Consider the following 13,199-nt stretch of genomic DNA (forward strand, 5'->3'; position numbering starts at 1 on the left):
CGCTGGACGTAGTCCGGGCATTAACCCAGTGCCGTCAAAAAGACAGATTCTCTCTTCATTCTCTACTGATTTCACAAGAGAGGATGGCCTGCTACTAAACAGATGCTGGCAAGATGGCTTCGAATGACGATGTCAGAAGCATATTCTCAAGCTGATCTTCCTGTTCCGGCTAATGTCTCTGTTCACTCTACTCGTAAGGTAGGTCCTTCATGAGCAGCATAGCATGGTGCTTCAGCAGAACAGATGGGTAAGGCAGCCATATGGTCTTCCATTAACTCACTCAGACATTATGCCTTGGATACTTTTGACTCTCATGATGCTCAATTCGGGCGAAAGGTACTTCTACCAACCAGGAACGTCCCCACCACTAAAAATAGGATTTTGGTACTTACCAGGTAAATCCTTTTCTTTGAATCCATAGGGGGCACTGGAGTACTCTTGGGATATGGACGGGCGTGGCCGAACAAGGGCACTGAATATTTAAATTTAGGACCCTCCCCCCCCTCCATATCCCCGAGTACCTCAGTGTACTCTCTCAGTGTTTTTTACTGAGCGAACAGGAACGATATAGAGAGGTTGACAATGGAGAATACCTATAACATAACGGACAAGAACAATGTTGACCCATAACCTTACTGTCAACTAAACAGTTGACACCATAACCGATAGAACTTTATAATTTGAACCAATTGGTGAAAATGTGTTACCATAAGCTCCTCTGAGCTTAATATCAATCAAGTAAAACTTGTTACCCTAAGCTCCCTTGAGCTTAAAACAACCCAGGTAAAACTGCTCTGGGTGGGCGTCCAGTGCCCCCTATGGATTCAAAGAAAAGGATTTACCTGGTAAGTACCAAAATCCTATTTTCTTTATCATCCACTAGGGGTCACTGGAGTACTCTTGGGACGTACCAAAGCTTCCCTCGTGGGCGGGAGAGCTGTTTGATACTTGTAACAGTAGGCAGCCCAAAGCTAGATGCTGATGGCGCCACCATTCATAACGTGTAAACGTGCACAAACGTGCCGCGTCGTAGACGCTCCACGACCCGCTGGGTCTGACATTCCCACAGAACCTGTGGGATGAGCTATTACTGACGTAGGCGATTGTAACTTAGCCTTAAAGTAAGCCTGACTTGTAGACATTATTATCCAACTGGATAATATCTGCTGAGAAACTGGCTAAGCCCAGTTGGCAGCATCATAGAGAACAAACAACGTATCCGTATCACCTACTGTAGACGTTCGGGACATATATAAAACGCGTAATGCGTGTACCACACTCAGAATTCTAGAATGTGCTTTCCACACAGGAAGCACTATTGGTGTGAAGAATACGAAAGCGGAATTAGTCCGAAGATCTGCTTTGTCATGAGAAAACTCAAATACGGTGGCTTAGAATACAAGGCACCCAAATATGAAAACAAAACCCTTGCCGAAGCCAAGGCTAGAAGACAAATGTTTTCCAAAGTGATAAACTTAATTCCCCTTTGTTGTAAGGGTTCAAATATGAAAACTGTAAGAAATCTGAACCCAACCTCAAGCCACCTGGCGCTATAGGTTGGATAAATAGAGTCTGAACTTTGATGACACCTTGTAGAAAGGTGTGTACAGACGCAATAGAGACGCAATAGAGGCAAACATCTTTGAAAATAAGTTTACCATACAGATACCTGCACACTCAGTGCAGATAAACGCAGTTTTCCATCCCACCCCGTTTACCAGAATAATACGGGTAACGTGAAGGATGATGTTGGAAACTTCCGAGCTTTACCACCTATGTACGCATACGAAATTTTGTAATAATGAGCTGCCTTAAGCGGCTCGTAACATGGTTGGTATAACCGTTACTGTAATGCTCTATTTCTTACGAGGGCGGTATGACCTCTCACCGCGTCAACCGCAGCTACGGTACATAGGTAATAGGTACATATGAATTATGGGTAAAAGAACGTTCCCTGATGTAACAGGTCGGACGTATTATGAGCGCCAAGATCGTGTGCAAGTATTCCTTGGATATTTGAGAAGCAAACTCTCGGAACCCATGAGAGATCACTAGTATGACTGTGACGTGTTACGATCCGTTTTGGCAACGGAGAGAGAGAGAGAGAGAGAGCAGCGGAAAAAACTGGTGGAGTTAGATACACGATGCTGAATCACCACATGAATGCGAGAGACTCCACCGCCACTGCCCCTGTTACACATACTAAGCTTTTGTAATTGTGGCGAGATGCCATTATGTATACTTGAGGGTAACCTTCTTCTGTGGACTCACATAGGAAACACCTGTGGATTTAATGTCCAGATTTCAGGATCTAAATCCTGACGAGTGAGATCATCTGTGTGACAGATGTCCCCTCACGGAATGAACGTAGTTGACATTCTCACATAATGGTGTTCTGAGCAATTGAGGATTTGAGTTACTTGCCGCATTGCCATGCGGCTTCTTGGTTCTCCCTGGTTATTGTGTATGCAACTGCCGTTGCCTTGTCTGACTGCCCCTGGTCAGACTGAAAACGAAGCATGTATTGCATTGTAAAATGCACGGAGTTCCAGGACATTTATCGACAGCAATCTGTCGTGATCCGTTTTAGAACCTTTGTCGCTGATCTTGTTTAACTACAAATCCTGACCCTCTGCGACTCTCGTCCAGAGTATATACACCCTTGTCCCTCTGTGGGAAACGCGAGTGAAGGGGCGAACTAAATTGAAAACACATCTTTATTCTTAATAGGTGAATACACCAATGTACCGCTAGTGTGCGTGTTTTGCACTAATTACTAGATGTACATTTGTTCTTGCTGGTGTAGTAAGTAAAAGTCTTTGATTTACCGTATTTATAATCTTACCTAGGCATTGACATCGTTTAGACGGAATTAGATGCGATTGTTTTCGAACTTGATCTGCTACCGCAGTATACCTTAGTAGCGCAAGTTAGAGGAACTCTGTTGAGACAGAGTTCTTATGAGCAGATCATCTAAGGTAGAGAAACTCTGTTGAGACAGAGTCCTTATGTGAGATGAGCTATCATCCCCAACATAACTTTGGTAAATACCCGAGGCGATAAGCAACGGTAGACCTGAAATGGATAATGGTTGTGGCGATTTGCAAACGCTAGAACCTGTGAAGATCAAACCGGAATGGGTAAATACGCCTTGTGAAGATCAAGTGCCATTATGCAACTTTGTGCTCCAATAAACAAATACTAACCGCAGAAAATTCATTTTCCCACTGCAGTAAGTGACCTGCTGATTGAGATTGCGACAGAGCCGTCTGGTTTTGCTCAAACAGAGGGAATATGTAACCCTGACTCTGTTGGTATACTACTGCTTGGCTTATAAAGACAGCTGAAACCCAGCAGAGACTAAATGGCAACCTGCCAAACCGGTCGACAGAGCCAGTATTGTCCTTTAATCTGTAAATAGCTGAGACATCCATGAATTGAAGTCTGGAAACCCCTCAAAAGTAACATGTAAAGACGCGCTTCCACAATTGGAAAAGAGGCCATCAAACCCCTGGCTTGCTGACTGTAGCGTCCTGACGTTACAAGGCGTGACTGTTTTGTACAACCGCCTTTGAAAAAACTGAAGTCTAAAGGGATTAAACGCCGGTACCAGTATTCCGTTTTGATACTGGATGCGGTAATGGCTGAATATCAAATTTAGGACCAAACAAGCTCTGTCCTAGTCGTGCTGAACTAGCTACGATGAAAAACAGGCGTTAGTAGAAGCTTTACAGATATACTCTGCAGCTTCTTTTAACAGTGATCTCATAGCTTCCATACCTAGAGACTAATGACCCAAATGTATCTTGGGACTTTATAGTGTTTAACACAGACGCATTTGCCAATGGCGGATCGCGTTATTTTGAAACCGATTAAATAGTGATCAAAGTCCACTAATTTTTTTCTATAAAAACAAATGGAGACCTTGACTCACTGGTTTTTAGCAATGTATGTTGTCAAAAACCCCGCACTATATAAGTGCTGGTGTAATGCACCCTTCTCACTTGTAGTTATTGTGTGAGATCTGCATTAACCCTGGTACCCAAAGGAACTTGGCCCTTTGAAAAGACTATCTTTAGTTATAGTAGGCGGAGTACTTCCGAGACTCCGATGTTACCGCTGTTTTAATTTGAATTGCCAATGCTTAACATAGGACCGTTAAAATTATTTTTAGTCTGCGCTAGAGCCTTACTAGCTATGCAGACTGACACCACAATAGGCAACAGACAACACTTGCACTACTTATTGAAGTTCTTATGTGTCATATATATATTTTTGTTGCTTCAAAAATTTATATGAAACTCATGGTTATTTCTCTCTACGGACATCTTTAGCAACAGGCGAAAGATTTATTAGATCTGAAGAGAAACCAGAGTATTCTTTATGTGAAAAGCAGTTCACATGTGCAATCCGAACTAAATTCCCACTAACACCCCTTTGCCTCTGGTGGCTTAGAGATGTAGGGCAGGAATGTTCTAGAATTATGTGAAACCTGAACAAAAATTCCCACTAACACCCCTGCGCCCCCTTGTGGAGCAGAGGTGTATGGCCGGAATGTTCTGGAATTATAAACTGGAAGAAACTGTAATGATTAAAAATGGCCCCCATGCCATGCATACACTGAAAAGCACAGGACCTGCTGCAGTGTTAATATATATAGACTTAATAGCCTATTATACAGGTAATATAGGCTTAATAGCCTATTAAAGTGTGATAATCACATTCCAGTTAATAGAACACTTATTACATTATATGGCAGCCTACAGAAAAACAGGAAGCATGCCATTCATACAATTAGAAACATATTTTAGGACATGATCTGTTAAAACTATGTCTTATTAACCCATGCAGCCTTGGTGCTGCTGCTATGGGTATTTACTCCCCCTCACCCCCGGTAGTCTCCCCCATGTTACCTGCAGCGGACGGGAGCGGGTGCAGGGAGAGCAGGGGAGCGCTGTGTATAGCGCTGGGGAGCCGTCCGGACGAGCGGGCGGCGCCTTCATACATCAGTGTGCGGTGTCAGCGCTGGAAGAGCGGCCGGCGTCTGTGAGTGACGTGCGGCCGCTCTGTGCATCTTAGAAAGCGGGAACTTAGTTCTGGCTCGGGCGGCGCCTGTCCTACCTCGGTGCCGGGTAATCAGCGCTGTGAGAGCGGCCGGCGTCTCTGAGTGACGTGCGGCCGCTCTGAGCTTCTAGCGTAGTTAAACGGGGCATATCAGCGGCGGCTTCAGCGGCGGCAAACACCCACACAGCAGGGCGGCAGCGTGAGCTGACCGCCCAGACACCCCACCATACCTTGCCGCACCTCCTGTAAGCTCCGTCCAGCATGTGACGGGGCTTTCATCCTGGCTGTGACGGAGCTTTCTGTCAGCTCCGTCCAGTGTCAGACCTTGTGACTTCCATAGCGGCTGGGCATAGTGCGTATGAGCTCCCCCTGCTGTGCAGCCGGACGGAGCTCCGTATGAGCAGGAGGCATTAACCCCTACATAGCGGGGCGGCAGCCCGCGCTGACCGCCCCGTTTCCCCAGCCTACCTTTCTGATCATGGCTGTGACGACTGCCATTCTGTAACTCCTGGCTGTGACGGGGCTTTTTCTGTGTAAGCTCCGTCCAGCTTCAGTGGTGTGACTCATGGCTGCAACGGGGCTTCTTTGTGTAAGCTCCTGTCAGCTCTGTAGTCTTGGCTGTGACGTCTATCTCCGTCCAGCTCCAGTCAGCTTCCAGTAATCTTGTAAAAATAAAAATTAAAAATAAAAATTAAAAATCCAAGTGTGGCTATACCACAAGCCTTGTTCGTGCTGTGAGCACCGAAAAAACACTGAGAGAGTACACTGAGGTACTCGGGGATATGGAGGGGGGGGAGGGTCCTAAATTTAAATATTCAGTGCCCTTGTTCGGCCACGCCCGTCCATATCCCAAGAGTACTCCAGTGACCCCTAGTGGATGATAAAGAAAATTGCTTTGGGAAGTCCCATTGTTATCCTGTGGATAACCTGTGGACCCTGCCAGAGAAATATACGTTATGGTAAGAACTTACCGTTGATAACGGAATTTCTCCTATGTCCACAGGGATCCCACCCTGATGCACCCGATTTAAGAACCTTTATACTCACTAAACTCTTCCCTCTTGCATGGAAGAGTGTGCATGTGTGTTCATCTCGCCTGAATAGGGTTCTACATAATACTCCTGCCTAAATGCTTTGGAATACAACTGATTTGCCTGAGCTAGTGGGTGGAGATATATATGGACAAGCCCGTTGCATCCTGGGAGGACTGAAAGCTTGTGATCATTTGGTGCCAATCTGCTGTCGCTCCATCATATCCTATTGTTATCCTGTGGATACCTGTGGACATAGGAGAAATACCGTTATCAACGGTAAGTTCTTACCATAACGTATATATCTCTCGGTGTGTAGGCACCAACGATGGACGATGTACGGCCCCATGCTCATTCATCGTTGGTGCAGACTCGTTTAAACATGCAAGCCAATATGGACAATCTCGTCCATATTAGCTTACACTGCTATGGAGCCGGGTGACGGGGTGAGTGAAGAAACTTCACTCCCACGTCACACCCTCCCCGTCGGGTCGCCAGTCGGCCATATCGGCCGTCGGGCACCTCACCATGTGTGTAGTGCCCTTAAGTTGTCTTTAGATCTTCTTTGTACATAATGGGCTGAGTAAATGTTGTTTTAGTTACTGCATTCCCCTCGTAATTCCTCACATATGGATGTTATGTTTATTTAACAAGCAATATCACTGAACACAACATTATCTGTAACATACAGAACCACAGCTCTTTGTTATGTTTTATTCTTATTATTGGAGCATACTTTCCATATTGATCAGCCAAATAAAATGATCAGAAAAGAAAGTGAAGAACAGGTCCCCAAGTACGCTACCAAACATGTTTAAATTTGCAATTCAAACTTGCAAATGCTTTCCTGTAAGTGAAAGCCTGTACGGGCAAATGAGCATACTATGCTAAAGGTGATCACAAATTCTCTTCTAAAGGGAAAAGAAATAGCCCATATAGCACTCCAATGGTCACTGAACCTCCACTCCATGAGAATTATGTGTGCTGCAGTGATCCCTTATTTCAGGGTTATCTGTACGAATAACTGCAGTGGAGAGCTACTTCTATAGAGGCAGTTGTCCAGGAACTCTGGCTCACAGCTGGTGGACAAGGTGTAGCTGTCCTGGCCCTGTGCAGACAACTACTTTCAATAATAATTTAATTACCTGTGAGATTAACAGATCTATTCCACCATAATTTATATCTAGTTCATTTTGCTTCATAGAACAACGGCCAATGATTGCATCGCCCCACCAGCTACAGGCCACAGCGTCCTATACATCTCTACCACAGCAACCGCCACTGCTTCTAGCCTCACTCACTAGGTGGAGGAATCCATGTCTGCAGCGTGCACACACAATATCAATAGTTGTAGCACACAAGTGCACCCTTAACTATAACTGCAGTAACCATTCAACATATTAAAAAAAGGTACATTTTTACATATCTCGGAAAAAGCAACATTGAAAATGGTTTGCTTTTATGTAAATAAAAGGGTCAATTAATTCAAAAAGGGTTAAAAAATCTTGCATCATGTTTCTTGCAACAAAACATTTATGATGTGGATGGGGTGGGGGGGAATCAACACATTTGATGAGATTCACGCATTTGGGTGAAATAATGGTTTAAAATAATATACAAGAAATAAAAGTTCATCGCTGTGTATTCTGTTCCAAAAGAAATTTCTCAGAAAACCTGATTCTCTTAGTCTGGTAGCTGTGGCTGTTAGATGGGAAGCCACAGGTATATAGTTAAGTGGTGCATGATTACAACCTGCTTGCAGGGGGAAAGTTAGACAATATTTAGACTTCTGAAAGCGACTAAAGGATGCACTGTAACTGTTAGCAAGGGAAGAACTATGGGGTGCAAGTCTGCCTGGCAAGTGGTGGTGGGCCCTCTACCAGTCTCTGGAATGGGAGGAAAGAGCGGGATAAAAGGGAACACACCGCCTCAATGCGCAAACACTAGGAGTGAGCAAGACACTGGGCCAGATTGTAGATTTTAGGTATGATTTCTGGGGTCCTCATGCATCCTCCATAGCAGCAGACTTTCTCTTACGTCCTTTCACTTCCTCCTGGGGCTGGGTTTTAAAACACTCCTCAGAGTGGATGTAATGTAGTGCCATTTCACTGTAGGCCTCCAAGATCCTCTGTCGCTCCTCAGTTGTGAAGTCTACGGAATAAGGGTGCACTTGGACTATATGGCGCTTGATAGTGCTGACTTTCAGGGTGGCCAGTGTGCCACCACACACCATACAAATGAGGCCCTCCCTGCGGCAGTCATAGTCCATCATGAACTCTGTACGCCAGCGCACCTGGTAGTTACGCTTCGCACTATTACATGGTGGCGGTAGGGATGTGGCAGATTTAGCAGTCTTGGAGGACGTTGGTAAAATTATTTCGGAACGTGGACTGGAGGCTGATCCATTTGTTTCAGAGGAGGTTGAATCTTCTGTATTGAGAAAGAAGAATATAAAAATTATGAAGAATGTCTGGAAGTGGTCATGCTAGCATGACAAAAATTATTTAATTTTCATTGTTTAGACATAAAGGGGCAGATTCAATTGTTGCGCATGCCCCCTGCAGGCTATTGTACCTCCAAACAGATGCCCATTAGTATTTAACGTGACTGAAATCTCAGAGTTTAGCCGTGCAAAGTGACTAAACCCATCTAAAATTCCTGTTTGGGCTTCTTACTGTCTGGATTTGGCCGCACAAATTACAGACTTTTCACTTATTTTTTTCTCACACCTTCGGAAGCTGTAAGAAAAAAAAAAAAAAAAGGATTTTGGTACTTACCAGGTAAATCCTTTTCTTTGAATCCATAGGGGGCACTGGAGTACTCTTGGGATATGGACGGCCTCCGCAGGAACAGGGCACTGAATATTCAAATTTAGTAACACTTCACCCCTCCATATTCCCAGAGTACCTCAGTGTTTTTTACTGAGCCGAACAGGAGCGATAGAGAGGTTGACAATGGAGAATTACTTATAACATAACGGACAACCATAAAGTTGACACATAACGTACTGACAACGAAACAGTTGACACCATAACCGATAGAACTAGAAAATTTGAACCAGTCGGTGAGAATGTGTTACCATAAGATCCACTGAACTTACCACAACCAGGTAAAACTGCTCTGGGTGGGCGTCCAGTGCCCCCTATGGATTCAAAGAAAAGGATTTACCTGGTAAGTACCAAAATCCTATTTTCTTTTTCATCCACTAGGGGTCACTGGAGTACTCTTGGGACGTACCAAAGCTTCCCTCGTGGGCGGAAGAGCCGTTTGGCACCTGTAACACTAGGTGGCCAAAGCTAGATGCTGATGCCGCAAACGTATCAAACTTGTAAAAGCGCACAAACGTGTGCACTTATGACTATGTAGCCGCACGGCAAAGCTGCGTCATAGAAGCCCCACGACCAGCTGCCCACGAAGTTCCCACAGAACGTGTGGAATGTGTAGGCGGCTGTAACCTATCATGAAGGTAAGCCTGACATATGGTCCGTTTAATCCATCTGGAGAAAGTCTGCGTAGAAGCTGGCCAACCCATCTTGGCAGCATCCTAGAGAACAAACAACGTATCAGTCTTACGAACTGTAGACGTTCGGGATACATAAACGCATAGTGCGCGTACCACATCCAAAGTTCCAGAATCTCCTGTTACACAGGAACTATAAGTGGTTGATTGATGTGGAAAAAAAAAATGACACTACCTTTGGTAAGAAAAGCGGAATTCGTCCGAAGTTCCGCTCTGTCATCATGAAACACCAAATACGGTGGCTTGCATGACAAGGCACCCAAATCTGAAAACACGCCTTGCCGAAGCTAAGGCTAGAAGAAAAATAGTTTTCCAAGGAGAAACCTAATGTCCACTTGTTGTAAGGGTTCAAAATAGGAAGACTGTAAGAAATCTAAAACCAGATTCAAGTCCCATGGCGCTGTAGGTGGAATGAATGAATGAATGAATGAATGAATGAATGGAGGCTGTACTCTGAAGACACCTTGCAGAAGGTGTGTACAGACGGCAATATAGCTAATCGTCTTTGAAAGTAAATTGACAAAGCAGATACCTGCACCCTTAGTGTAGATAAACGCAGTCCTCCATCCAACCCCGTCTGTAGAAATAACAAAAAAGACGGGATAACTTGAAAAAAAGATGTCGGAAACTTCCGAGCTTCACACCAACCTATAAAGGCACGCCAAAGTCTGTAATAATGAGCTGCCGTAACTGGCTTCCTAGCTCGTAACATGGTTGGTATAACCAAACCTGGAATGCCCTCTCTTCTTAAGAGGGCGATCTCAACAGCCACCCCGTCAAACGCAGCCGCGCTAACTCGGGGTAAAGGAACGGACCCTGTTGTAACAGGTCCGGCCGTAGTGGAGCGGCCACGGATTGTCTGCGAGTAGTCCGCGGAGATCCAAGAACCAAGCTCTCCGAGGCCCAAGAGGCGCCACTAATATGACTGTGGCGGACTCTCTTTTGATCCGTCTTAGCAACAGAGGGAGCCTAATAAGCAAAGCTGCTGCAGGTGAGGCCTGAACTCACAATGCTTGCAGCACTCAACAGATACTGTATAATAAGCACCACATGCTGACCAATTGCACCACTGTAGTACTTTACCAGCGGAACGGTGGAAACAGATACACGAGGCTGTACGGCCACGCGATTGCGAGAGCATCCACCGCCACTGCCTTCGGATCTCTCGTTATGGACACATACTGGGCGTTTGGTAATTATGGCGGGATGCCATCAGGTCCTCTTGAGGGTAACCCCATCACTGGATCAACATGTGAAACACTTCCGCTTTAATGCCCATTCTCCTGGATGAACATCCCGACGGCTGAGATAATCCCGGAATGAACACTGCCGACAATATCACTTGGTGATGTTCGGCGTAATTGAGGATTTGAGCTACTTCCCGCATTGCCATGCGGCTTCTCGCTCCTCCTTGCCTGTTGATGAACGCGACTGCCGTTGCGTTGTCAGACTGCACCTGGACATTCTGAGATCAAAGCATGTGTACTGCTTGTCGTAGCGCATTGTAAATTGCCCGGAGTTCCAGGACATTTAGAGACAGCAATCTTTTGTGATCCGCCCAGAGACCCTGGAGCTGACAATTTTGAACTACAGCTCCCCAACCTCTGAGACTCGCGTCCGTCGTGAGAATTATGCAATTCCAGGCGCCAAACCGTTTCCCTGCAGTTAGATGTACTTTGAACCATCAGAGTAGAGAGGCCCACCGGTAGAGCCTGAAACTGGTAATGATTCTGCCGTATTGCAAAACACAAGCACCTCTGATGAGGTGGCAAATCGGAATGTGTAAGGACGCAACCTTGAGATCTAGCGCAATCATGAATTCCTGTGGCTGTAAACTTGCAATCACTGACCGCAGAGAATCCCTCTTTAATCTGCAGGAAGTGACGTACTGATTGAGACTCTGTAAGTTCAATATTAGCCTGACGGAACCATCTGACTTTTGATCCCCCCCAAACAGCCTGGACTAATCACCGTGACCTCGTTGGTGTACAGGGACCGGAATCAAACTGCTGAATCCAATAGAGACTGAATGGCAAACTGCCGAACCGCCTCTTGTCGTCCGACTGAGGCAGTCCTGTCTTGAAAACCCGCAGTGGCAGGAGACAGTCAAATGTACCAGATGACGAATAATTGCGGATCCACCGAGCTGTGGATGTCTGGAACTCTGCCAAACAGAACGTCTGAAGACGTGCTCCCACAATTGGAAATCCGAGATGGGCTGGGAGCCCTTCATGCCAGTGGCTTGTCGGTGACCCTAGCGCCCTGACGACTGGTGTTGGTTTTTTGGAGACCACGTCCTTGCCTCGTCTACCAGGCTTGTCTGTTCCTCTACCACGGCCTTGAAAAGGCTGAGGTCTAAAGGATTTGAACGCCGGGCCAGAGTATTTCCGTCTAGGTACCGTTGGAGGCAATGGTTGGAAAACAGACTTTACCCCCATGGCCTCAGAAATCCTTTTGTCCAATTTAGGACCAAACAACTCTTCGCCATAGGATTCTTTTGACCCCCTGACTCCGCTTATGAAGAACGCAGCCAGAGTGCTCGTGCTGTAAGTAGCGACGATGAAAGCAGAGAAGTGAGCTGACAGCCGATAGGAGAAGCTGTACATAGATACCTAGCAGCTGCTCAGATTAGTGAGAAGTATAAGGTGATCGCCATCTTGAGTTCTGTTATCCATAATTAGCGCCTTAGTTACCCAAATGCCCTTCTATTTTACGATCTGAAGGGTCTTTGTAAGTGTTAAAACAGACGAATTCACCAATGGCGGATTCTCACCTGTAGATGTCACGTGACTGTGGAAATAGGTAACGAGACTTAAATCGGCGAGGTAAAGAACCTGTTATCCGGTTCTTCCATGTTTCTACCAACATCTTATTAAGAGATTTTGACACAGGAAACCCAATGGAGATCTCGGTCGTTTAGTAAATACGACTTTATCAGATATCAGAGGCTCCTTAGTCTCTGTAAACTGCAGAGACTAACACACTGGCCTTTATCAATACTTGTGCTGTCAAAACCTGCAGTATCTGACTGCTAGTCTAATTCGCGCTCCTCACACTTATTTTGCGCAGTGAAGACTAGCATAGAATCTTCAGACTGCAACTAGCAGAAACTGGTAAATTATAAGACAAATTAAATGTATCCCTTGTATCCAAAGTGGACTTGGACCTCCGCAAAGGCTGAGAGCCCTCCGGTAATTCAGGTGGTCTTACCCGAGACTCCCATCTTGCCGCTTCCTGCTCGTGTTGAGCGGCGGCCAATTCTAATTTCAACCCAGCTATTACAATTGCTAACATAGACCATGGAGTGTCCGGGGATGAAACCGGCTTCCGGAAAGGAAACCGACAAAACATACTTCTTTTTCCTCTGGTGCCCTATGCAGACAGACAATACAATATACCCAGACACCTGCACGACTCAGTAAATAGTTACTTAAGGTGTGTAAAATGTATATATATGGCCGAAGTGCAATGCACGTTGCCAGTACTATATGAAACCTGATCCAAACATTCCCACTAACACCCCTTCCGGTGGAGTAGAGATGTAGGACAGGAACGTTCTGAAATCACAAACAGGAAACATGTTA

General features: G+C 45.5%; 1 protein-coding gene and 1 non-coding gene across 4 annotated transcripts in view; both read right to left on the reverse strand.

The window, feature by feature from the left end:
* Positions 1-4,261: 4,261 nt before the first annotated feature.
* On the reverse strand, positions 4,262-4,378 carry LOC134971070 (U5 spliceosomal RNA). Its single transcript, XR_010190217.1, has one exon. It is a non-coding gene; the product is annotated as a U5 spliceosomal RNA (small nuclear RNA).
* A 2,417-nt stretch (positions 4,379-6,795) lies between these two features.
* ZFTA (zinc finger translocation associated) overlaps positions 6,796-13,199 on the reverse strand; it is a 52,849-nt gene continuing 46,445 nt past the window's right edge. For all 3 annotated transcript variants that reach the window (XM_063944904.1, XM_063944903.1, XM_063944905.1), the window contains one exon: positions 6,796-8,525. In XM_063944904.1, the coding sequence (XP_063800974.1) occupies positions 8,098-8,525 (428 nt within the window). In that variant the 3' untranslated portion in view covers positions 6,796-8,097. The remainder of the gene's footprint in view (positions 8,526-13,199) is intronic.

The sequence above is a fragment of the Pseudophryne corroboree genome, chromosome 11 (assembly GCF_028390025.1).
Source record: "Pseudophryne corroboree isolate aPseCor3 chromosome 11, aPseCor3.hap2, whole genome shotgun sequence".
Classification (NCBI taxonomy): domain Eukaryota; kingdom Metazoa; phylum Chordata; class Amphibia; order Anura; family Myobatrachidae; genus Pseudophryne; species Pseudophryne corroboree.